The following is a 23,847-nucleotide window of genomic DNA, read 5'->3' on the forward strand; positions in this document are numbered from 1 at the left end:
GTAACGATACCCTCGTCACGATTTGATACCACGATACTGAACTCACAATACGATATTAATGTGATACTCCAAGACATATGATAAAAGGTTAACAAAAATGTACTGGTGATTAAAATGCTAAATTTGATATTACATTATTACATATTACATTAACCCAATGTAATATGTAATAATGTTGTTAACCCAATGCACAGGACAATGGTGACTAAAAATATTCATGATTCTGAAGCTGAAAATACAGAATTATTTTAGAAGAATATGCTTGCACTATGTCACTGACTAGATATATTTAAAATAATGTAGGCCACTTTTTACTAGTAACATCAGACATTTGGCATTATCAGGACCCACAAATATTCCCCCATTGCATTATTATACAATATTTAACATTATATATAGTAGTTTAATGTAGCAGTGACACTAAATTATTGTTTTTCCTGAAAACTTGAATTTTTTCTCACCCAGTAATTTTTATTTTGGGTGAACTATCCATAATACACATTGTTGCATTTTTGTATTGCGATATATTGTGACACGATATATTGTTACAACCCAGCCTGTGGCCCAATGAGAAGTTTAAACGTTCACCATACCATATCATAAAAATGTTACATTTATATTACTTGTCACTTTTCTTATTTTTACTATGCTGAGAAATTAGTCGGTTTCAGTTAAAACGTGGAGAAGAGTAGGCTAGGAATGAAAAAAATTATAGAAACAAATAGAAAAAAAAATATCCCATAGTGATCTATCTGAAATGTTGCTGTAATGCAATTTTTTTTAAATATTTTTTTTGATATCCAGATTTGAGTCATTTCAAAGTTTAACAGACATTTTAGAATAATTTAATAGATTCTGAAAGAGACTTTTGTTCGTATAGAATTTTTAAAAATTATGAAATTAATATTTTATAACATTTCACTTACACAAAGGGGGCAGGTCCTATGAATACCAGCATATCTTGAGACATGAAAGTTCACATGATAAATCTTATGCAATAGTCTAAAATTCCATATAGAACAAATCACTGAACAGTGGAAGAAACCTCTGGGCTCTGCACTGACTGGGTGACGTCATTCCATCATGACGTCATTCACAACGAATAAAGACCGTGGGGATGTTGCGATAACAATAAAAGAGATTCCTCGAGGAAAAAAAAACCCAACGAGCACAACTAAATAAAGCGTACGGACGATCTTCAATAGCCCTCCAAAAATAGCAACTGGATCGATGCAAAAAGTGTTTGACCTTTGGCACGGTCGATTTTGCCACACAGAAAACGATTGCAAAGTTGATCTTTGGCAGGAGGAATGAGGTAGTGAGTTTGTGTCTGTCCTGAGTTTTTCGTGCGCGCGCTCCTCTCACTCAGTCCCTACACGCATTTAAAGTCACACTACCGCACGCGCGAGCCACCTGCGAGCCGCTGGTCCCAGTGATCTTTACTCTTTCATTCAGTATTGTGTGAGGACAGACTGCTGTGATGGCGGCGTTGACCGGAGGAGAAATGTGCGTCAAGTATCTGATGTTCGTCTTCAATTTCATATTCTGGGTGAGTGAGCGAGCGTGCGTTTAATGATTGATGTGTGCAGCGGTTGGCTTGCGCGCGGGACGTTGTTTTATTATAACTCGCGGTTTTCCTTAAAGATTCGTTGATAAATGCATGTGCACGGCGTCACTTTTAGGTTTTTAGTTAGTTTAGACTGTAATTAATGACGCAGAAACGTCTGTGTGAAGCCGTGCAACACGACTGCATCCATTTGGCTGACCTAATTTTAAGATGTTTAGCTCTGATTTCAGGACCCTGGTCGTGTAATTAAAACACCGTGTATGTTTGTGAGAGAGTCGCTCTCTGTGTGTGTGTGTGTGTGTGTGTGTGTGTGTGTGTGTGTGTGTGTGTGTGTGTGTGGCGGGACAAGCACTGAATTTTGAGTGTTTCCTTTGACTCCTCTCTGTTCGTGTGTCAGCTGTTCTCTCTCACGACTGTACAGGCGCATTCTTGCTTGTTGGTGATGTCCGATTCGTGAACATATCGTTCATTTGAACAGAATCTTTTTAATGGATTATTCGAACCGATTCGCTGAGCTGGTCGAATTTGCATAGACTACTAATTTTAGTTCTACCGTTTATTTGTGCGTATAAAAATCCCATTAATTTTCTCCATCTGAAAATTGATCTTACACACACACACACACACACACATATATATATATATAATTGAGCTTGCTTTGCTGCGTTTTTGTACTCTCATTGAGTATGTATTGGGCCTAAATCCAGTTGTTTTTTGATCGGTGGTATTTGATGTTCAATCAGATGTGCTGTTTCATGCCAGATTTGTTTTTCTTCAGAAAACTACGTAATCAAAAAGAATGGAGCATTTTTGTAGTCTCATCTCAAATAAAATTGAGTTGCATCGGTATGAAAATGGACGCAAAGTGAGGCTTTTTATTCACACTCTGGAGTCATGCAAACAGATCAATGTTTTAATCCTTCTATAGTGTTTACATATTAAGGGGAGCTGACGAATTGCTTTGTTTTTTGCCTAGTCACATTAAAGATGGGGTAACTGTTAGGTGATTTTCGGGGCAGCTAGCAATAGCAAGTTAGCTTTGAAAGCATGAGATCCCACCCTCCCTTCAGAGTGTCTCCAAAGCCACGCATATTTGTAAAGCGTTAAAAGAGGAGAGACGGCATTTAACTACCTCATGTCTCAAAGCACATTACAATAATAATGAACATAAACAACTTATGCCGGGGACACACTTAATGATTAGCTGAAACATTCTAAGACTGTTTCCATCGACTGCAGCAGATTTAAAACACAGACTGTGAACACCAACTGAACGCAACTCGGCGCGTTTGGGCATGATCAGTAAGTATCAAATTACATTCATAAGTATCTATTGTAAGTATCAAATTACATTCACAATTGGCCTTACAGTCGTTAAGTGTGTCCCCGGCTTTAAAGAGCACTGACCTCTGCCACCTGACTGCTGTAGATTCGTTTCGGCGTTGATAGTGTTGCCATTCAGATGCATAAATTACAGTAGTTATGGTGTGAACGCAGCATAAGCTCGTTGTTTTAATTCAGGTGGAACTGTAAAAGGTGGCTGCTGTTTCGGTTGCGGTGCTCAGTGACTGACGTCTGTCTAACTCTGCTTAGCAATAGCATGAAACACGTTGTTGATGTGTGATGAGTGCGCGGAGGCATGGAAATACATACGTTGACAGGGTCCTACCTGTCTGTCATGATTGGACGAACATTTTATGGTCCTACCCCTAACAAAGACAGTATATATTTAAATACATTTAGACCACTTAACTTAGTGATTGCTATCAGGATGGGAAGAGAATTTCAACCAGCATAACAAAAAATGCTTCTGGAACAAATCACCTACCCTGCCTTTAAGCTGGGAAAAAATATCACCTTAATGTAGTGAAAAGAAAGTTGTGACTTTTTTAATCAGTTCATTGAAGTGAACCATTCATTAAATGTGCCACTAATTCTTCAGCGAACCCAGAGCCGTATGGTATGTTTGTGTGTGTCTAGCCTAGAGGGTTTATGTGAGCACGCGCCCTAGATTGTCTTTAATCTGCGGGTCTATTTATAGAGTATGATAATCTCATGGACAAACTCACTGTAAACTGCATTTGTTGTGGGTTTTAATGATGGAAAAACGTGCACGTTATGACTTTAAAAAAATGTTTTCTGTGTGTGTGTTGGATTTGGTCTCATTAATTTGCTCTCTGTAAATGTTACTTAATATCTGCATTACTTCACACCTCTGAGCTTAGGGTGGATGATATGATCAAATTCTTATTTCACAATATGAGAAATGTTATTTCACCATAACGATATATTTCACAATATGGTTATTTTGTTATTTTATCTCATTTCTGTTATTAAAAATAAGAAGCAAATACAAACAATAGGACAAATAAAACAAAAATATGAAGTTTTTCAAGTACAGTAGTTAAATTTAACATGTAGTCAGAATTAGTACAGAAATGTAATAATCAAATGTAAAAACTGTACGAATTAAACATAATTTTATTCTTAAGTTATTTTCTCTTTTGTTTGATTCACATTAATAGAGTGGTGCACTAATGATGTCACTTTGTAGGCCAACTGGCAGTTAGCATCACACTGGCTCCCTCGACAAAAACCCAATAGGATTTTCCCATAGGCTTTTGGGTTATCGCTAAAAACAAGCTCTGTGACCAACAAAAGTTAATGATACTTGCACGTTTTGTCCATCGAGATAATTATCACAGATTTTTATAAATTTTGAAGCCTCAATGCAGTCGCGTGAGGTTAAAAGCTAAAGGTAGGCTATAAACAAACTACACCACAGTCCCCAATGAAGCCTATTTTTAAACCAACAAGATTATTTTACATTTGCATTTAATCATTTAGCAGAAGCATTTATCCAAAGCGATTTACAAATTAGATTATAATTAAACACCCGCCCTCCAATTCTCATTACTATAAAAGGCCTCATTCTCATTACCGTAAAGTGCATTATGTAATATTTATGATCATATATATATTATATTTAACACACATTATATGACCAGTATATAACCTTATAAATATCATATAATTTATGTGACAACTTACCCCACAAATAGTATTATATTTTTACATGATGGTAATGAGATTATTTCATTCCAAAATCTATTAAAAAAGGTTTGAAAAAAGAAAATTAAGCCCATTTTAAAACCATTTAGGACTGTTTTATTTTTTGCATTGTGAAAATTAAGTACATTCGCCCCCAACTTCTCATTACCATAATGTGAAAAAATAACAATATATTTTTAAACTGTAACATATTTATACAACATGGTAGTATCTGTTGTACTGAATTTAATTTATGGTAACTTTAATTTAAAAAATAATAATGGCAATTAGAGGTAAATATAAATAATTATCATTAAAATTTCACAGTTAAAAAATAGGCTTCTTTTTTAATGCAAAATATAAATGTATTTTGTTTTGGAGGTGAAATACAGCCCAACTAAAGTGTTAGAGAACTTAGAACTGAATGCAGTGGCAAAGTTGCACAACACACATTCACATACTACCTGTAAGCTCCTCCCACTGATCCACAGAATATTGCGCAACGCACAGACATTTTACAGTTTCACTTGGTCAAACAAAGGGAGGAAGTGTGGAATAGAATAACAACTCATCTGTGTACAAAGTTTGTAGATTAGAAGCTTGTGCAGGTGAACGCATAGACACTGCAAACAGTTTGTTGCTCTGTACACCAACGTGACTTTGAAAGCAGCAGAATGGGGGTTGATGGATGTCCAAAATGTATAAAATACGCCATGTTTATCTTTAACTCGGTGTTCTGGGTGAGTGAACTTTCATATTTGTGTTTTTGTGTGTGATTGTGTAAAAGTAGCATGTTAGTGTTGTTTTTATGTTCAGTTTGTGTGTGGAATGGGGTAAGAGGTTGAAGTGGGGTTGTTTTAAGGGTGTTTGTTTAGCTAAGCGTTGGCCTGGAGATTTGGAACAGATTTGTGCACCTTTTAGTTTTTCAAACAAAAGATTTGGGCCAGAGAGAATAAATCAAAAGAGTAGGACATGAACTCTCTGAAACATGAAACCATTACATCTTAGTGAGCAGGACATGACTAGAAAGAACTAGAAATAATTCACATGATATAGTGAGGAACATGGCATTAGTATGTGTGATATTTCACAAAAGGTAGCAGATTTTTTTTAATGAAAAATGGTTGTTGGTCAGTGTGATGCATCAAACATCACAGTCAGGTCGAGACCCCGATGAGGACGACGAGCATGCAGATGAGCTTCCCTGAGATGGTTTCTGACAGTTTGTGCAGAAATTCTTTGGTTATGCAAACCGATTGTTGCAGCAGCTGTCCGGGTGGCTGGATTCCGATGATCTTGGAGGTAAAGATGCTGGATGTGGAGGTCCTGGGCTGGTGGACACGTGGTCCGCGGTACACGTGGTCTGCGGTTGTGAGGCTGGTTGGATGTACTGCCAAATTCTCTGAAACGCATGCCAATTGCATGCTTCCTCAAAACTTGCGACATCTGTGGCATTGTGCTGTGTGATAAAACTGCATATTTTAGAGTGGCCTTTTACTGTGGCCAGCCTAAGGCACACCTGTGCAATAATCTTACTGTCTAATCAGCATCTTGATAATGCACGAGACGCTGCAAAATACGCGAGACTCTAGTGCAACGGTCAAACATTGAAAAATAAAGTAGTGCGGTGGAATGGAAAAACGTGATTGTCTGGTACAGGATGAGAGCTTATTATTTTTTTTTATTATTTCAGTTAGTTTTTTCAGTAACTGTTGATAGTTTCGTTTAGTTTTAGTTTTTCATTTTAGTTAAATTCTATTTTATTTCAGTTTACGAAAATATTTTTTTACCAATACTTTGTCTTAGTTTTAGTTTTCGTTTATGAAAATAACCTTGATTAGATGTAAAAATTAAACTATCACATTCAACATGAGTTCTATGCTGATACATTAAACTCAGTGTACTATTGAAATTGATTTCTGGACATTTTTCAGGATAATTTGTAATATAACTCTGATTGTGTTTGGATGAAAGAAAAAAGTCATATACACCTAGGATGCCTTGAGGGAGAGTAAATTACAGGATAATTTTCATGTTTGGATGAACTAACCCTTTAATTTTTTACCAGGAAAAGAGGGTTATTATTGGTTCTACTCTTATAACAAAAATAAATTTTTTAAAGTGAAAATCCAGATCCTCTTGTAGCCTAAATAATAGTAAAAAATCACTTGTTCCATTAGCAGATTTTGACTCATATAGCATCACATGTCTAACAGATTGGCAGAACTTCTGCCAGTTTTCTTTGGATTCTGCCATGGAATTTTGCTTGCAGGTGTGATCTGTACACTCTCAGATCAGATAATAAGATGGATAGTCTGTGCTATTGAGTTTTACTAAGCTTGTAGTACACATTATTACATGATTCATGCACCTCCGATTTCCTGCTGATTTATTTTGTCCTCTATGAAGAATCAAGCAAAGTGGGCAAGGTTTGGCTGGTTAACACTGGCAGTTCACCTCTGCTGGTATAAAAATAGCCATGTATTCTGACAGAAATGTATGTATTTGCAAGCTGGTTGAAGCTACTAAATGTAATTTTGTTTTGAGGTTTGTTTTTATTCTATTTTTTTAATATAATTATATAATACTATTTTTATTCATTTTATGTTTAGTAATTTATTCTAATTTTATTTATTTTTTGTTTATTTTATAATTATAAAATACTATTTTTATTTATTTTATGATTACTCATTTATTCTAATTGTTTCTTTGTTTTGTTTTTTGCAAGCCACCTATAAATATCAGATTCAGCACCAAACCTGCTGTTTTAGCGGTTTCTTTCTAATGTTAAAGGAATCCTTTTGATTGAGCTCTTTGTGTGTATTTTATTCCTTTTGTAGGTATTACGGGGATAATTATTTATTTATTATTAATTATTGCATACATTTCATTTGTTTCATTGCAGCTTGCAGGTACAGGCGTCTTGGCTATTGGACTTTGGCTGAGGTTTGATGCCAAGACTAAAAGCTTGTTTGAAGGAGATAACTCGCCTTATGTCTTCTACACAGGTCAGTAGTTGTTTATAAGTCTTTTTACACATGTTGTGTTGCAACTGGTAAAAGTGAAGTGTGTGTGTGTGTTATAGGTGTATACATCCTCGTTGCGGCCGGTGCGCTGATGATGGTTGTGGGTTTTTTTGGATGTTGTGGTGCCATTCAGGAATCCCCTTGCATGCTGGGATTGGTAATTCCCAGATCATGCACCTTTTCTTCTCGAATATCACTTAGTACTATTATGAGGTGATTGACTTTGGTGTTTGAATGTTTTTTTTCCTGTAGTTCTTCTTCTTTCTTTTGGTCATATTTGCGGTCGAGGTGGCTGCTGGAATTTGGGGCTTTTCCAACCAGACCAAGGTGGGAGTTTCAAATTCTCTGTGCACGCATACCCAAACACACAGACGGTGCTCCTAATTTATGTTAATATCTTTGTGCCCATAGGTTACTGAAGATATAACGAATTTCTACAGGGAAACATACAAAAATTATCAAGACAACAAACAGGACACTCTGAAAGACACACTCACTCTCATCCAGCATGGAGTAAGATCTCGTCCCTTTCTCCTTATTTCTCAAAGATATTTAGCATAATTGCTTCTGTGCATCTGAAACTCATGAATATCTTTCAATACCATGAGCCTTGCGAACACCAACTGCTAGTCGGTAGTTACTGCTAGTAAACATCCTCAGAAAGCGCTTGCTGTTTTTATGTACTAAATGCATCAGATGGGCCGTCAAACACCAATTATTTTTAGCTTGTGGATTTTGAAGCTGTAATAATTTGCGATGACATCTGTTCCTCATCTCTCAGCTGAACTGCTGTGGACCGTCAGGACAGATCCCGGAGGTTTTTAAAGAGACCTGCCCCAGAAAGGAGGTGCTTGAGGGTCTCATTACAAAGGTAACAGGGTTTATAGATACAAATTTTGCCTTTTGGTAGTATATAGATTCCAATGGTTACTTAAGTTTTGTGCTAATTATTTGAACAAAATTCATGCAGCCTATCAGTCAAAAAAAAAAAAAAAAAAAACATAAAATACAGAACTAAATAGAAAAAAAAGCATTAATATGGGAAATACAGAAAATAAAAGGATAAATAAATGCAAATCTATATAAATGTATATAGAAAGAAAACTGCATAAATTACAACAGTTTAGTATTTATGCAGTTCATCATATAACAAAGTACTGCAATACAGTCAAAAATAAAAAGTTTTCTCAAGTGTCTGAATACAAAATAAAGGCATAGAAACCAGTTCATTTGTAGTGCTCTGACAACATGAACATAGTTTTATACAGTTAGTTTAATAATTAGGTTAATAAAAATGTAAAAAGACCTTAAGTTTAAATTTTAATACTTATTGGCTTACAAAAGTTTGACAAATGATAACTTCACACTCGCTTGAAATTGACCTATGTTGCTGAGAACATTGTATTCAGACATAATGACTAACTTTTATTAGGTATTGCATTTGGATACATATTAGACGTCATCAAAATGTACTTTGTCTTAGTTTAGATTTTATTAATTTATTTACATTGTTTAAAATATTGAATATTCTACTCAACTAACTGATAAACAGTCTCCAACTGATCCTTTAATCTCACTCTGCCTCTCTGTGTGTGAGTCTGTTTTATACCATTGATGGTTTAGATTTTAACCCTTTCATTGCTGTGTGTTTATGCCTGCATTACAGGATATGGAATCTATCAGTTTTAATGACAAAATAAAGGCATAGAACCAGTTCATTTGTAGTGCACTGGCAACATATTTTTATATAATTAGTTTATCAATAAGGTTAAGAAACGTATATAAGAACAACAAATGTATGATAAATACTTAACTTTTTAGCTGCAAATGATAACTTCACACTCACTCGTAGGTAACCCATGACATCCTATGACCTGAAATTCATCTAAATTGAAATGATCTCATGGATATGTCCGTTGTGGTTCATGGTCATAAAGGTGTTGCAGTAAATGTGGCGTACTCAAACGACTTTGACATGGTTCTTTTATATTTAAACTCTTTAAATGCATGTTGCCTATCATGCACAGTTTCCCTAAAGCCACCGGAGTGGCGGTGGAGACCAGGCTTAATGTTTAGTTTTTGTTTTTGTTTTTTAAGTTGAATTTATTTTTGTTTTAGTCATTTTATTACTTCAGCTTATTTATTTATTTTTCAGTTTTCTTTTTTCATTTATTTGCTAAGGCAACATTTCAAATCTTATTTACATTTTTTGTATTAATATATATAGTTGAATAGTTTAGTTTTATTTAACAATAACAACACTGATATTTGCCAAGGCGAATTATAAACCCTTAAAATTGGGATTGAATTTACAATTGATTCAGTTCCATGTCTGTCTTTGGTAGACCCATCTACACTTACAGTATAATAATTTTCGTGAGCAGAAATACTTCCATGAAGTATCAGTCAGTGATTTATCAGCACTGATTTACAATTGATCGCACTGGACTAGATTCTTCTAGACAGCAGGTATGATTGTGGAGTGTAATACTCCAGCTTAGCTCAGATTTAATGCACTGGAAATGTTTCTAACCTGAGGCACCCTGTGTGCGGCTCAGCTTGAATGAGTCAGTGAAACTGTTTACTCTGCCTGTAGAAGGTCAAGTAAGAGGTCATCACAGCATAGTAACCGTTCAGAAAATCGAGAAGGGTTTAAGTGGTTTAAGTAAACTAATGAACAAAGTGTATTTGACATAAGAATATGCTTCCTACAATATAAAGACACTGAGCTGAGATACAGAAGAGCACAGGAATCAGTTTAACTATCAACTGTAAATAGATGGATGGATAGATGATAGATCTTTGACGTTTCAAAGTACATAACAACATTGATAAACCGTAAATGATAAATCCATTTCTTATTTTATATGTTCAGAGCTGCCCTGATGCCATTGATGAAGTTTTCAACTCCAAACTTCATATTATTGGAGGAGTTGGAATCGGCATTGGAGTGATCATGGTAACTTTTATTTAGTGTGTCTGTGTTGTTTTATTTGTTTAAGGCTTGTTCAGCATTTTGTCTTTTAGAAGATCTACAATTTAAAATTAAAGGGATACTCCACTTTAAAATGAAAATTCAGTCATCATATACTCACCCTCATGTTGTTTCAAACCTGTATGAATTTCTGTCTTCTGCTGAACAGAAAGGAAGATATTTAGAAGAATGTCAGTAACCAGACAGTTTCTGGTACCAATGACTTCCATAGTAGGAAAAAGATATACTATGGAACTCAATGAGACCAGAAACTGTCTGGTTACTGACATTCTTCTAAATATCTTCCTTTCTGTTCAGCAGAAGAAAGAAATTCATACAGGTTTGAAACAACATGAGGGTGAGTATATGATGACAGAATTTTCATTTTTCGGTGGAGTATCCCTTTAAGGTGTATATCTTTACCAGCTTAATTTAATATTATGTCTAATAAAAAAATACATTATTTTGTTTATATATACAGACTTGTGTTCAAAAGTTTGGGGTCAGTACGATTGTGTTTTAAAGAAATGAATACTTTTATTTAGGAAGGATGCATTCAATTGATCAAAAGAGACATTTATAATGTTACAGAAGATTTATATTTTGAAACACGCTGTTCTTTTGAACGTACTATTCATCAAAGGGAAAAAAGTAACACTGTTTCCACTGAAATATTAACTGATTTCAACATTGATAATAATCAGAAATGTTACTTGAGCAGCAAATCAGCATTTTAGAATGATTTCTGAAGGATCATGTGACGCTGAAGACGAAGTAAGGATGATAATTGAGCTTTAACATCACAGAAATAAATTACATTTTTAAATAATTTTAAGTAAAAAAGTTATTTTAAATTGTAATAATATTTAACAATTACAGTACACTCTAAACAAAAATGGTGCTAAATAGCACTAAAAGTGGTTCATTGGCTTGTAATCATAGGGGGGAACCACTTTAAGTGCCATATAGCACCTACCTTTGTCAAATGGTGCTATGTAGAACCATAAGAGGTGCCATATAGCACCTTAACCACCCCAAAGAACCGCTAAAGAACCGCTGAAGAACCAAACTGGGCTTAACAGGTTCTTTTAATGGTAGTGGTGCTATATAGCACCTTAACCACCGCAAAGAACCCCTGAAGAACCGCTGAAGAACCATTTTTTTTTAGTGTGTAGGCTACTGTATTTTGGATCCATTTTTGAAATAAAAGCTGCCTTGATGAGCAGAAAAGACTTCTTTCAAAACCATTTTAAAAATCTTGCTGACCCCAAACTTCTGAATTGTAGTTTGTTTTGGCATTTCTTTTTGGTAATGCAAATACTAAAATTACACACTGCAGATTTAAATAGAAAAAAAGTATATATTTCTTAGTACCATGATTGTAATTTGATCATAATGCTTTTTGAAAACACTGTAACGTGTGCGATTGATGTCCCATTGAAGGAATGTTTTCTCTATGTGCACAGATCTTCGGCATGATCTTTAGCATGATGTTGTGCTGTGCCATCCGGAAAACCCGGGAGATTGTGTGAGGGGTCTCGTTGCCTGGGAAACTGCCAGTGTATTTGTGTTGCATGATGTCTGTCACAAAGCACTGTCTTGAACATGACCTCATCAGCTAAGAGCCAGTTAGATCACAGCGTCAGACACACAATCTGTACATGTCTCTGATTGACTGGAATTCACTCTTTTTCTTAGTGCAGCTGTATCACTGGTTCAGTCACGAGTAATGAGAAGAAAGGGTTGGTTTAGCATTCCAAGCCAATTTGAAAAGGCCTTTATTAAGTCTGACTTTTTCTATTTTTTTATCGTTCATAATAGATTTTAAAGATTAACTATTGTTTGCTTTATGGTACTTGCAGTAATGCTTGATATAAGTTGTTCAGAATTTTTCTAATGTTTTGTTTTTGATTTGTGAATAGGGTCGATTGATTTACCCACATCGGTGCATATGGCTCAAATAAAAGCCAAATTAATCATGACTTTTGTTGTGGGAGTTTTCTTTTTTCTTTTGCGTATCCAGGATGAAGTTTGTTTGTATATATCTGTTTTGACAGCGATCAGTGTTTCACTCAACAGTCTGATAAGAGTCCCTGTGAAAGGGGGATAGCCAAAACTTCATCCAGTTTCCCATGATCACAGCGTTGACTCATGGTCACTCCATTATGTGACCATGCTAAAACCTCTATTTCCTTAATCTTGTTTGTATAATTTTTTTCTTTCCGTCCGTCCCGTCCCCCCCCCCCCCCCCCCCCCCCCCTCTTCCTGTTTGCCTTATTTTTACAATTAGGCCGAAATTTGTCAAAAACACCCTTAAAGTGGTTTTATAATTATGAATTAGTACCTCTATCTCTTGCCTTCTATCGCATGTGGTCTGTTTCTCAAACACAACGCTTGACACACTGTGAAAAATGTTTGATCTGCATCTATGTGACACTATGACTCACCGACAAACCAAAACAGATCAAGCCAACAAAGAGATCAGAGAGTTTGAAATCATATTAAAGCATACAGAGGCACACCCACCAAAACATTTCCTTTAATTTGATCAGAATCTCATAAAAATTTGAGTTTTAGTCTCCTTTTATGTCTCTCGTGTCAGGTTCTTTTGACTGTTAAACATTCTGTTGGACAGTAGTTTTTATGATACTGCTAGGAAATACTTTTAATCAGAAACATGTTTACATGGAATATTTCAGAATGTATCACCCAAATGTATTTTAGATTTCCTATGTAATGTCAAGTTGAAATGTTTTATATTATCATAATAAAAATGTTATGGATTGTGATATTGACCTGCCATGCAAATAGACCTGATGCTAACATGGAGTGAAAAACTTGATAGATAAACAAACCCATAAAAATAATAATTAAAAAGCTCTCCTTCCTCAGAGAAACAGCATATATACAGTGTATATGTATGTGTGTGTGTCTGTATATATATATATATATATATATATATATGTGTGTGTGTGTGTGTGTGTGTATATATATATATATATATATATATATATATTATACACTCACCTAAATGATTATTAGGAACACCTGTTCAATTTCCATATAGTTATCTAAGTCAGTCACACCTCGACTTTCTTCCAAATAACGCACATTTCATTCATAATATTATAAATACAGGCCTCTATATTTCCTGCACATTTTTGTTTTTCTGAATTGTCTGAATGGCTAATAAAAATAGGTAATACAAAACGATTACTTGGTCACCACCACCAAGGTGAATTGGTTTAGTTTTGACTTCTGGTCGTGACTCGTCGACAGTTGGTATGGGGGGGATCAGGGGAAATCTGTTGATTGTCGATGTCGAGTGCCAAATAAGAGATGGACAAGAAAGGTCAAAGCCATCAGGTGCCCAATTTAGAAACGAGCGAAAGATAAAGGTATGCAACTATGTTTTCTCTGTATGATTACGGTATCCATGTCATGAATGAAGGGGCAATATTAATTGGTGGGTATAACTCTTATTTGTTAGCCTTTTTGCCATAATTCTTGCTATGCTTAACAATAATTCGGTTTTAACTCAAACACGAGATCTAATTTCACCATAATATTGTGCTTTGCAACAAAACTGTTACAAGTTCAGTTATTACACTGCAAAAAATGCTTTTCCTACTTAGTATTTTTGTCTTGTTTCCAGTCCAAATATCAAACATTTCTTAAATAAAGATGCATAACGTTATTTTACTAAAGTAGTAAAATGACATAAGATATTAAGTCTTGTTTTCTGGGGAAATAAATAAAAATTGAGTTTTTGCTTAAAACAAGCAAAACATGATCTGCCAATGGGGTAAGAAAAATTCAAAGGGGGTCTCGCCCAGGGTGTAATTCAATGTAGAACCGCCACTGAGTATGCGGCAGTCCTGTGGGCGAAAATGCCTTGTTGATGCTAGAGGTCAGAGGAGAATGGGCCGACTGATTCAAGCTGATAGAAGAGCAACTTTGACTGAAATAACCACTCGTTACAACCGAGGTATGCAGCAAAGCATTTGTGAAGCCACAACACGCTCAACCTTGAGGCTGATGGGCTACAACAGCAGAAGACCCCACCGGGTACCACTCATCTCCACTACAAATAGGAAAAAGAGGCTACAATTTGCACGAGCTCACCAAAATTGGACAGTTGAAGACTGGAAAAATGTTGCCTGGTCTGATGAGTCTCGATTTCTGTTGAGACATTCAGATGGTAGAGTCGGAATTTGGCGTAAACAAAATGAGAACATGGATCCATCATGCCTTGTTACCACTGTGCAGGCTGGTGGTGGTGGTGTAATGGTGTGGGGGATGTTTTCTTGGCACACTTTAGGCCCCTTAGTGCCAATTGGGCATTGTTTAAATGCCACGGCCTACCTGAGCATTGTTTCTGACCATGTCCATCCCTTTATGACCACCATGTACCCATCCTCTGATGGCTACTTCCAGCAGGATAATGCACCATGTCACAAAGCTCGAATCATTTCAAATTGCTTTCTTGAACATGACAATGAGTTCACTGTACTAAAATGGCCCCCACAGTCACCAGATCTCAACCCAATAGAGCATCTTTGGGATGTGATGGAACGGGAGCTTCGTGCCCTAGATGTGCATCCCACAAATCTCCATCAACTGCAAGATGCTATCCTATCAATATGGGCCAACATTTCTAAAGAATGCTTTCAGCACCTTGTTGAATCAATGCCACGTAGAATTAAGGCAGTTCTGAAGGCGAAAGGGGGTCAAACACAGTATTAGTATGGTGTTCTTAATCATCCTTTAGGTGAGTGTATATATATATATATATATATATATATATATATATATATATATACATATTAGGGGTGTAACAGTACACAAAATTGACAGTGCAGTACCTCGGTTTTTTTAAATCACAGTTCGGTACGGATTCGTATAGCATGCATGGGGTTGAAAACTAAATATAAAATTGCTTCTTTTTTTATTAAAAAGTGGTTTACTAAACAAATTGTGTCTCTGTCAAATAAATTCAATTATAACTAAAAGTTTCTTAAGTATAAAACATTATCTGTAAACTATGTAGGGAGCCCTTGCTTGCACATTACTATAATATTAAAGGTTATCAACAGAGACTATTAGCCTCAATTCAATTGCTATTTATTTTTAGATATAATAATCAACACTCAAATAACAAATTGTATTCAAACATAATTAAGGCGGTTTTTGCATTAACTTCTAAATTCGTTGTTGAAATATAATCATTTATACCCAGTGGTTGTCGTTTTCATGACCGATTTATTTATTTAAACCTACAGTAAATAATCAAGACATCACCAACAGGTTAAGGAAAATATATTAAATATATAGCCTAGTAGTATAGTCTAATACAGTGCATATATTTAGCGAAAGAGTTCATTTCTCAAGCTGTGGACACTGAATGACTTTCCTGAGGTAAATGACGTAATGCTACGTGACATGTTTTTACAAGCTGTTCAATTGATGTCTTTCCATAGTAGTCATCACCAGTGTTCTCCCTAAAGATTTGTTTTTCATATTTACATGCAATTTGTTATAACATGGACTTTGTTGCCCCCCGGTGGTCTTTATGATGAATAATTTTGAACCACAGACAAATAAACAAGCAAACAAACTTTACAACTCAACAACAAACTTTATAATACACTTGTATTGTGTGCTGAGGAGATCTTAAACCTAATGTATTTCAGATGCTCATCAATTAGAGATAGAACTTGATAAGTCTTAGCAGTTCCAACTCTCTGACTTCTAAAGTGAAGGAGCTCCATTACACTTTTAAAAGGTTTGATCACTTTAATGAATCTATACTTAAACAGAGAGAGAGAGAGGAAGTGTGTTACAGTCTGTAAAGATCTCATCACACGCTTCAGTTGACTCCACTGCTGTTTGCATGTGAATTGGGACAGTCTATGAGCTTCAGGACACATCCTCAGATGGTACAGGTGGGCTTTCATTTTCATTCTTTTTCTTAGGAAATCAAGAAAATTCACACGCTCAAAAGCTTGTAAATCTAAACCTTATCTCAATTATTTTTAAATGGATTTTTTAACGTAGGCTCTTTAGTACATAATAAAAAAGATTTATTGTTCAATATATTTAGAAATCAAATCTGATTAGGAGTACATTTTATTGAATTATTTAATATGTAAATCATTGATGTATTTTTCTCATTTAATTTTTTTTTTATACAGATATAGACATATCACAGAGCAAATGCAGAGGAGAACTCCGAATGAAATGCAACTCCAATACATTTCTATTATAACTAGCCAACTTTTTTTTATTAACAATTAACCAATTAGTAAAAATCAAGTACAGAGAAATGCATAAATTAATATACATTTCATAGTAACTGATTTTATTTATTTGTTTGTTCATTTTTTTATATTTATTAACTAATATTTTCTTTCATTAATCAATGTATTTGGTATATATTTTTACATCTATTTTATTATAGTTTGTATTAATTTTAATAATGTAAATAACAAAAAGTAAATATGTTACAATTTAAGTTCTCTTCTAGAGATTTCTGTACTTTACAATGCATTTCTCCTTTAGTATGTTTATTGTTGTGCATTAAAATAGCCACTAACGTCATGCATGACTTTGACCACAGAATCTCCGTGTGCAAACACACCAACTAGAGGATTCAATGCTCCTGTCACACATGAAGCAGAAACTATCTATGCTGTTTCTCGTGTACAGGACGTTCTGATCAGCTCATTAAAGGATGAGACCCGGGATTCATGGCGTCTCTGGAGACCCCAGGCGACCTGCTTTTCTGCACTGATCGTGGGACTGACCGCTGCCTGACCATTGACTGCTGCTTTACCAACAAGAGTCTCTCAGGTGGGACCCTGATCAGTGGAGATGGACGATTTCACGATGTCTCTAATGATTTCTCTGCTTTTCAGATGCTCCGATCAGTGGCTATATTAAGGCTTTGAATAAGGTCAGCAGTGAATAGCTTTATTCTCAGCATCATATCCCAGTGATAAGAGGTAACTGCTTGTTTTTATTGGATTTTCCTTTCTTGGACTGTTTTAACTTGCATAGGATTTATATGAAATCAATACAAAAGTCATTTTTGTAGAAATCCTCTTCTGGCTGACCTGATTTCACTACTGTGCTCCCATTTGCAGAGCTGCATGTGCCTTTGATGAAGGGGGAAAGCAGAGGACAGTGGGCTTAAATTTCTAAATGTTGTGTGCACTACTAAAAGTTTAAATCTAGTGCAAATATGTCTGAAAACCCTGAAGACCCCCTGGTATTGTTGGAGATCCTGGAGGTGTTAGGCGCATGCCATGGGAGCGTGTTGTATCCAGACATTTGCGTCTATCTAAGTGGAAGCTTCAGCCTGCAGCCTCTTCTAGAATTACGGAGTCTCTTATACTCCACCGCCTGTAGAGACCCCTGCTTCCCCGCCACCCTCTTCCGAGAGCGCCTTCACCCACCCTGCAGTAACCGGCTCTCAGCGGCCGCAGATGTGGTCTCACTGTTCAACCTCCTCATGCACACCCGCATGGCTCCTTCATCCACTCAGAACCGTCAGTCGCTGACGCCCTGTCAGATCTGTGGGAAGGGATTTGTGCGTTACCACTGGCCGGCCGCCTTACCCGTCACAGTAGGAGGGACCACCTCTGAGGAATGTAAATATGAGAACCTCCCTTGTGAAGCATTCAGTCACAACACAGAGGCTTCACACGCTTGGACCACCTCCGCATTGATTGCTCAGTCTCACTCACTCATGCACAACCAAGACAGGATGCAGAACGCGCATACTGGGGATGTTTCCAGTGATACGGTCAATCAGCTGGCAGTCAAGACCTCGGCGACCAATCAGGGAGCCCGCGTCGCTCGTTCCTGCTCTCAGAAGAGGAGTGCCTTTAAAGAAGGGATCCACAACGAAACACTTATGTCCTCAGAAGGTGACGGCCAGTCAGATCAAAGCCCAGACGGACCAAGATCGGATAGTGAGGACCTGCTTTACATTACCCAGAAGAACCCCTATCCAGACCCCGCAACATACGCAAACGACCACCACATGTGCAACCCGGCATCACACGCGCAATGTCTGCATGACCATTTGTACGCTCACTCAAATGCACCTGAACCAGATGCACATGCTGCCAATGCGCAATCGTATGCTGACGCCACAGACCCGTACGACCCTCAGACTCAGTGGCATCTGGCGAAGCAGGAGAGTTTGGACGAGCTCCAGGGGTCCACATACTTCGGCCCTACAGTCTCCAATGAAAAGCACCAAACTCCGGTCCTTCAAGTCAAGAGCCACAGCTTGGACATCGACAGCAGGACGGCGGATGAAAGACCTGAGCCTGAAAGGACTGGGCTGCAGAAACCCAGATCAGAGCGATCTGTTTTAGAGAAGTCTGGTTTACGAAAACCAGGAGCTGTTAAGATTAGCTTTGACGGGTCAAGCTTTGACCTTCCCGGTTTTGATCCTCACATCGTCAACTCGGTGCGGGACACCTTCAAGCGGCTGAGCGGCATGAGTTTGGATGCGTGGTACGATTGGTCACCGAGCTTTGAGGGCGCGGTTAGCGTTGGCACCCAGACGGAAGCTGCAGATCGGCGTGCTTTACGAAGCCTCATGCTTGGCGATAAACTCTCCATTGACAACCCTGACATCGGCGAGGACGACATTAGTGCCATCTTCCGTTTCCTAGATGACATTAGCATGTGTGGCTCCATGGCAGTGTTGCCAGGGGAAGGAGGCGGGGCACAGGAAGGGGGCGGGGCTGGGCTGCCAGAGAGGCGTGAACGTTTGGGAAAGTTACGGAGGTTGTTTCACTCCTTGGAGGCACCTGAGGAAGGCGTGAGATGGGGTGTGGGACGCCTGCTCCAACGGGTCGCGGAGCTGGAGCAACAGCTAGAGCCGATCTCAGAACTACGTGAGCAACTGGCCCTTGTGCTCTCCACGCTGGACCGTCTGGAACAACGGGAGCAGGCCGCATGCCCTCACTCGCATCAAATGATCATACAACCACAGCTCGCACCACGGCCTAACATACAGCAACAGCAGGGGTCCCCGAGGACCAATCCAGGAATGGAGGGCGTCAATGAGGCAGCGGCAAACCGTAGGCGTCTGTTTGTACGCAGGGCCTCTAGGAGCCACACGGAGAGCAGCGGGTCTGAAGCCCACAGAGAGTGGAGCATCAGCTTCACCAAAGAGCCACACATACAGCCTGCTAAGGTAACAGGACAAGAAATATCTGCTGAGACAACAAATGTAAAGTGGGGTCCAAATGTCTGATAGGTTTTATGTTTTAGAATTTTACAACAAAGAAAGTGATCAAGTAAACACATATTTTAAATTGTCTGTAAGAGATATTTCTTGCACATAAACATTTCTTAAATCACTGAAGTATGTGTGAGAAAACCTACTTGTCTTTGTGACAGATCTAGACTGAATTCAGAATAGCATGTTAGCATACTACTTTTACTATTTTTGCCATATGAAGATATGTAAAATATAAGGAAAAATATTAAGAGTAGTATGCTAGTACGCTATAATCAATTAGGCCTCTGTAAACAACAAAATAAGAGTCAGTTGCCAATCAGAAAGTCTGCATCCAATCGGAATACTAGCCAATCAGAAATGTTCTCTGCTTGTCATTCATTTTGTGCATATGGCAGAAATCACTTAAAGCACCTTTAAAGATTAAGCACTTTTTCTATTTCATTAAAATTGTTTCATTAAAATTGTGACTGACAAAGTAAAGAAAAAGTCAGAAAAAGGTCAATAAAAGTTTTTTTTTGTTAACTTCCTGAAATAATGTCTGTTTAACACAATCTCAAGATATTTTTTTCCTACAACATAAAATAGATAAGTGATACCCCACTTTTGATTTGCTGAAGTTGTCAATGACGCCGAACAGGACAACTCATCTGCTCACTAATACTGTACGTACAGTATTTACAGCCTTGTTGTATTCCAACTGAAACTTCCCAATTTGTAGACTGGTGGTGAAGTTAAAGTCATGTTCATTTATAGCCTAACTTAGGCTATAAATTATAGCTTAGCTTGAAAAGATTATCTTAATGAACAAAACTTGTAAGAATAATATACTTTTGCAATTTTCCAAAAACCAATGGGAAACGTTACACTTTATTTTAATGTGTCCCTGTTACAGTGTTATTATACATTTAACTACTGAGTAATATTTTCTAAATACATTTACTTATAGGGTTAGGGTAGTATTAGGGTTTAGGGTTAGTTGCATGCAATTATGCCTAATTTATAGTATTACTATAGTAAATACATGTAGCGTGTAACAAGGACACATTCAAATTAAAGTATTACCATGGGTGTTTGTGGGAAACAGGGTAATGCTAGCTTCCTTGTTGGCTTAAAAAAATGATGTCATCCCTGAAGTATATTGAAGCATTAGAAGCACATTCTCAAATCAAGCTTGAGAACATGATCAACGGGTTTTACACAAACTTGTGGAGTTCATGAAGCTGGAGTGCTGCTGTCATTAAAGCAATTTTTTTAATTCATGTGAATTTTTCAATTAAGCTTTGCACCAAATTGTCATGCAGAAAATAATAAAATAGTATTAATTTAGAGAAGAATGCTATGGGTGTAGATGTAAGGGTGAATCGTTGGTTATAATATAAATCTTGTTTTGCTCCTCAGTCAGATCATTTAGGTGGAGTGTATAAAAGAGAGGTCCCCGTAGTGCAGGAAGTCACGGGTTTTCACCTCATGCCACCTGAGATCCAGAATGCACCACGCCGCACATCAGTCCAGAGCACTGCCCAGCATCTGACTGAACGCCCCAAAGTGACCTGGAGCCAATCAGACTTAACACCTCTGGACCTTCAGGTAACATCTCCAAATGTAATGTTTTGAGTCAAAACTGTCACCTCATAAATATGTATTTTTGCTGGAGTTAAATTGACACAAAGTAAAATAAATGTTCTATATTGGATGATAATCCATTTTTTCAAAGTTCATATATAATTTGAGTTACAAGAGAGGTTCACAGCTTGGGTCAGTAGGTAATATATTCCCAGGTTTTGAAGAGGTTTGTGGAACATGTTTAAAGAATCTGGGTTTAATCATTTTGAAAATGACTTTTATTGTTTCAAATATACATCATTGGGCTCAACAGAACATGAAAGATAAACCAGCATTTATAAACTCTGATATTTTCTGATCATATTTTGCAGCCCCCTGAGTCTTTGGAGTTCTGGACGGACGAGATTTACACGCCAGCCTCCGACACGCTCCTACGACGTTCGTATTCGTACACCCATTGCAACAGAAACCAGGCGTACCGCATCGCTGCCCTCAGCATCACTGCCACCATCATCCTCATCCTCATCATCGTCATTCCAATCAGCACTGTGTAATGTACATGCAGTCACATGACATGCCTAAAGCTACTCTGAATGGTACAATACGTGTTTATTAGATAATATTGAATGAAAGCATGATTTCTTCATGAAGCCAATTCAACAAGCATGGCAGACTGTAAAACCTATGCAAAATAGGCTTCATTCTAAAAAAAACATTTCCTGAAACTTTCCATTGGCCTTTTTGGAGTTTCCCAACCTTTAGGTTTGTTTTTGAACTGTAGCACATTCTCAGTTAAATGCTTATTCAGCAGTTTATGGATTCAGGACGTTCCGGTATACCCTCTTTGTTGATGGATATTGGGGAGTTCCCGTTAAATGTAATTCTGCTGAAACCTGAAACTGGCATCCACTTTCTCACACAGCAGCACACGATTCTCTACACCCACATGCTTTCTCTCTCCATTTAAATGCTAGGAAAATCCATTCATAGCGGAAAATTCACATGCAACTGCTCTTTAAATCTGCTAAATGCTGACATTTGTCTTATCTCTGTTTTTATTTAATGCATATTCTATATGACCTGATTTTGTGGTGAACTCGATCACAACCAAAATGGTGCAACAAAATGTAATATCCTTCCTCACAAAAGCTTAAAAGAAAAGGAAAATGAGCCTCCAGAGATCCAGAATGGATGCATGATGGTGGATCGATACCAGCACACAGTTTCAATTTGCTGAACAACAGCACTAAACTTTTAATGGGCTGCGATGGGACCATAGGATGGGACTGAGTGAGTGAGTGCGGGAGGGGAGAGACCAGGAGAAAGAGTGTTTGTCCGCTTTTATTGAGCCTGAATGAGCCCTACTTCTGTCTGCTGCTGCTGATTAATGAGAAAAGCCTCCGATTTGCTCAGGTAAAAGAGTTTCCAATAGGAATTAATCATATTTTAACTTCAGCCAACTTGCAGTTTGATCTAAGATACTGTAATTCATCTGGCACCACTTGTGCTACAGAATGATGATGCCTCAAATCGTGCTATTACTTCTCTAAATGATTGGATTTACGATGAAGGATTGATCTATGCCATAAAGGGACGAGTATATCACAGGCCAGGAAACAACCACTTAGAAACCACCCAGAACATCTTAGCAACGCTTTGGCGACCATGCACAACACCAACCACATAGCAAGTCTTAGGAATGCTTTCTACAGCACATAACTATCTGAATACTGCAATATGAAGACAATTGAATGAGATGTCCTATTTTAAGGAGGCAATGTTGGAAAAGTTTTGACTACATGATTTTGGCTGATGTTTTTTTTGTCTTCCTCTTGTTCTTTAGAAATAGCCTATTGATTTATCTTCAGAATCATTTTTTGTTAAATTTATAGCAATTGTTTTTCATTCTATGATTGTATTCAGCAGCTTTATATTACTTGATAGGGAGTCCTTATTTTTCAGGGCACCTTTGACTGTGAATATAAATACCTTTGTCTCTTATTTTGTCTTCATAAAGCTGGTTGATTATTCAACGGGACCATGTCTTGTGTGTTGTTTCTTCCAGCAGTTAAACAAGCTGACAGGTGAAAACAGGTGGATCATGACAGGGATAATATTTGATTGAAATGAGTTTTTCTGCAATAATATCAGCAACTTTTGCACACTGCTACACTGCTTCTTGCTGCTTTTCCCATTGGAGTTTTAATATTTCAGAGCACAGCTCTCATAAACATGTATTATCTATTTATGATCTGTCAGTTCCGTTATTGACATAAAAGCACTTAACCGCACTTACACACATAGCTCAAGTGAGCCTTCCTTCTAATGCAGTTTATCTAAAATCTCCTCTGCCTTTTTCTCTCTACGTACAATATACATTGTAAAAGTTATTTGATTTCAT

At 37.1% G+C, this 23,847-nt stretch overlaps 2 protein-coding genes across 3 annotated transcripts; both read left to right on the plus strand.

Annotated features, from left to right (window-relative positions):
- The first annotated feature begins 1,153 nt into the window (after positions 1-1,153).
- cd9a (CD9 molecule a) lies at positions 1,154-12,600 on the plus strand. 2 transcript variants are annotated; one of them, XM_082181601.1, is made up of 8 exons: positions 1,154-1,549; positions 7,524-7,626; positions 7,704-7,801; positions 7,897-7,971; positions 8,056-8,157; positions 8,426-8,515; positions 10,520-10,603; positions 12,085-12,600. In XM_082181601.1, the coding sequence occupies exons 1-8, from the start codon at positions 1,481-1,483 to the stop codon at positions 12,148-12,150; spliced, it is 687 nt and encodes a 228-aa protein (XP_082037727.1). In that variant the 5' UTR covers positions 1,154-1,480; the 3' UTR covers positions 12,151-12,600. The 2 variants fall into 2 exon arrangements, with proteins under 2 accessions (XP_082037727.1, XP_082037728.1); XM_082181602.1 differs by lacking the exon at positions 1,154-1,549 and adding an exon at positions 5,114-5,358.
- A 4,721-nt stretch (positions 12,601-17,321) lies between these two features.
- Positions 17,322-23,457, plus strand: minar1l (membrane integral NOTCH2 associated receptor 1-like). Its single transcript, XM_082181389.1, has 4 exons — positions 17,322-17,622; positions 17,764-19,835; positions 21,282-21,470; positions 21,818-23,457. The coding sequence occupies exons 2-4, from the start codon at positions 17,862-17,864 to the stop codon at positions 21,998-22,000; spliced, it is 2,346 nt and encodes a 781-aa protein (XP_082037515.1). The 5' UTR covers positions 17,322-17,622; positions 17,764-17,861; the 3' UTR covers positions 22,001-23,457.
- Positions 23,458-23,847: the final 390 nt, after the last annotated feature.

Source organism: Leuciscus leuciscus (assembly GCF_965113295.1).
Source record: "Leuciscus leuciscus genome assembly, chromosome: 10".
Classification (NCBI taxonomy): domain Eukaryota; kingdom Metazoa; phylum Chordata; class Actinopteri; order Cypriniformes; family Leuciscidae; genus Leuciscus; species Leuciscus leuciscus.

Bases quoted from the DNA above. Each gene is read 5' to 3' on its own strand.
- cd9a (XM_082181601.1), top strand. From the start codon at position 1,481: ATGGCGGCGTTGACCGGAGGAGAAATGTGCGTCAAGTATCTGATGTTC. The intron at 7,627-7,703 runs GTCAGTAGTTGT...TGTGTGTTATAG, and splicing joins GCCTTATGTCTTCTACACAG to GTGTATACATCCTCGTTGCG. The intron at 8,158-8,425 runs GTAAGATCTCGT...CTCATCTCTCAG, and splicing joins TCACTCTCATCCAGCATGGA to CTGAACTGCTGTGGACCGTC.
- minar1l (XM_082181389.1), top strand. From the start codon at position 17,862: ATGTCTGAAAACCCTGAAGACCCCCTGGTATTGTTGGAGATCCTGGAG. The intron at 19,836-21,281 runs GTAACAGGACAA...TTTGCTCCTCAG, and splicing joins CACACATACAGCCTGCTAAG to TCAGATCATTTAGGTGGAGT. The intron at 21,471-21,817 runs GTAACATCTCCA...CATATTTTGCAG, and splicing joins TAACACCTCTGGACCTTCAG to CCCCCTGAGTCTTTGGAGTT.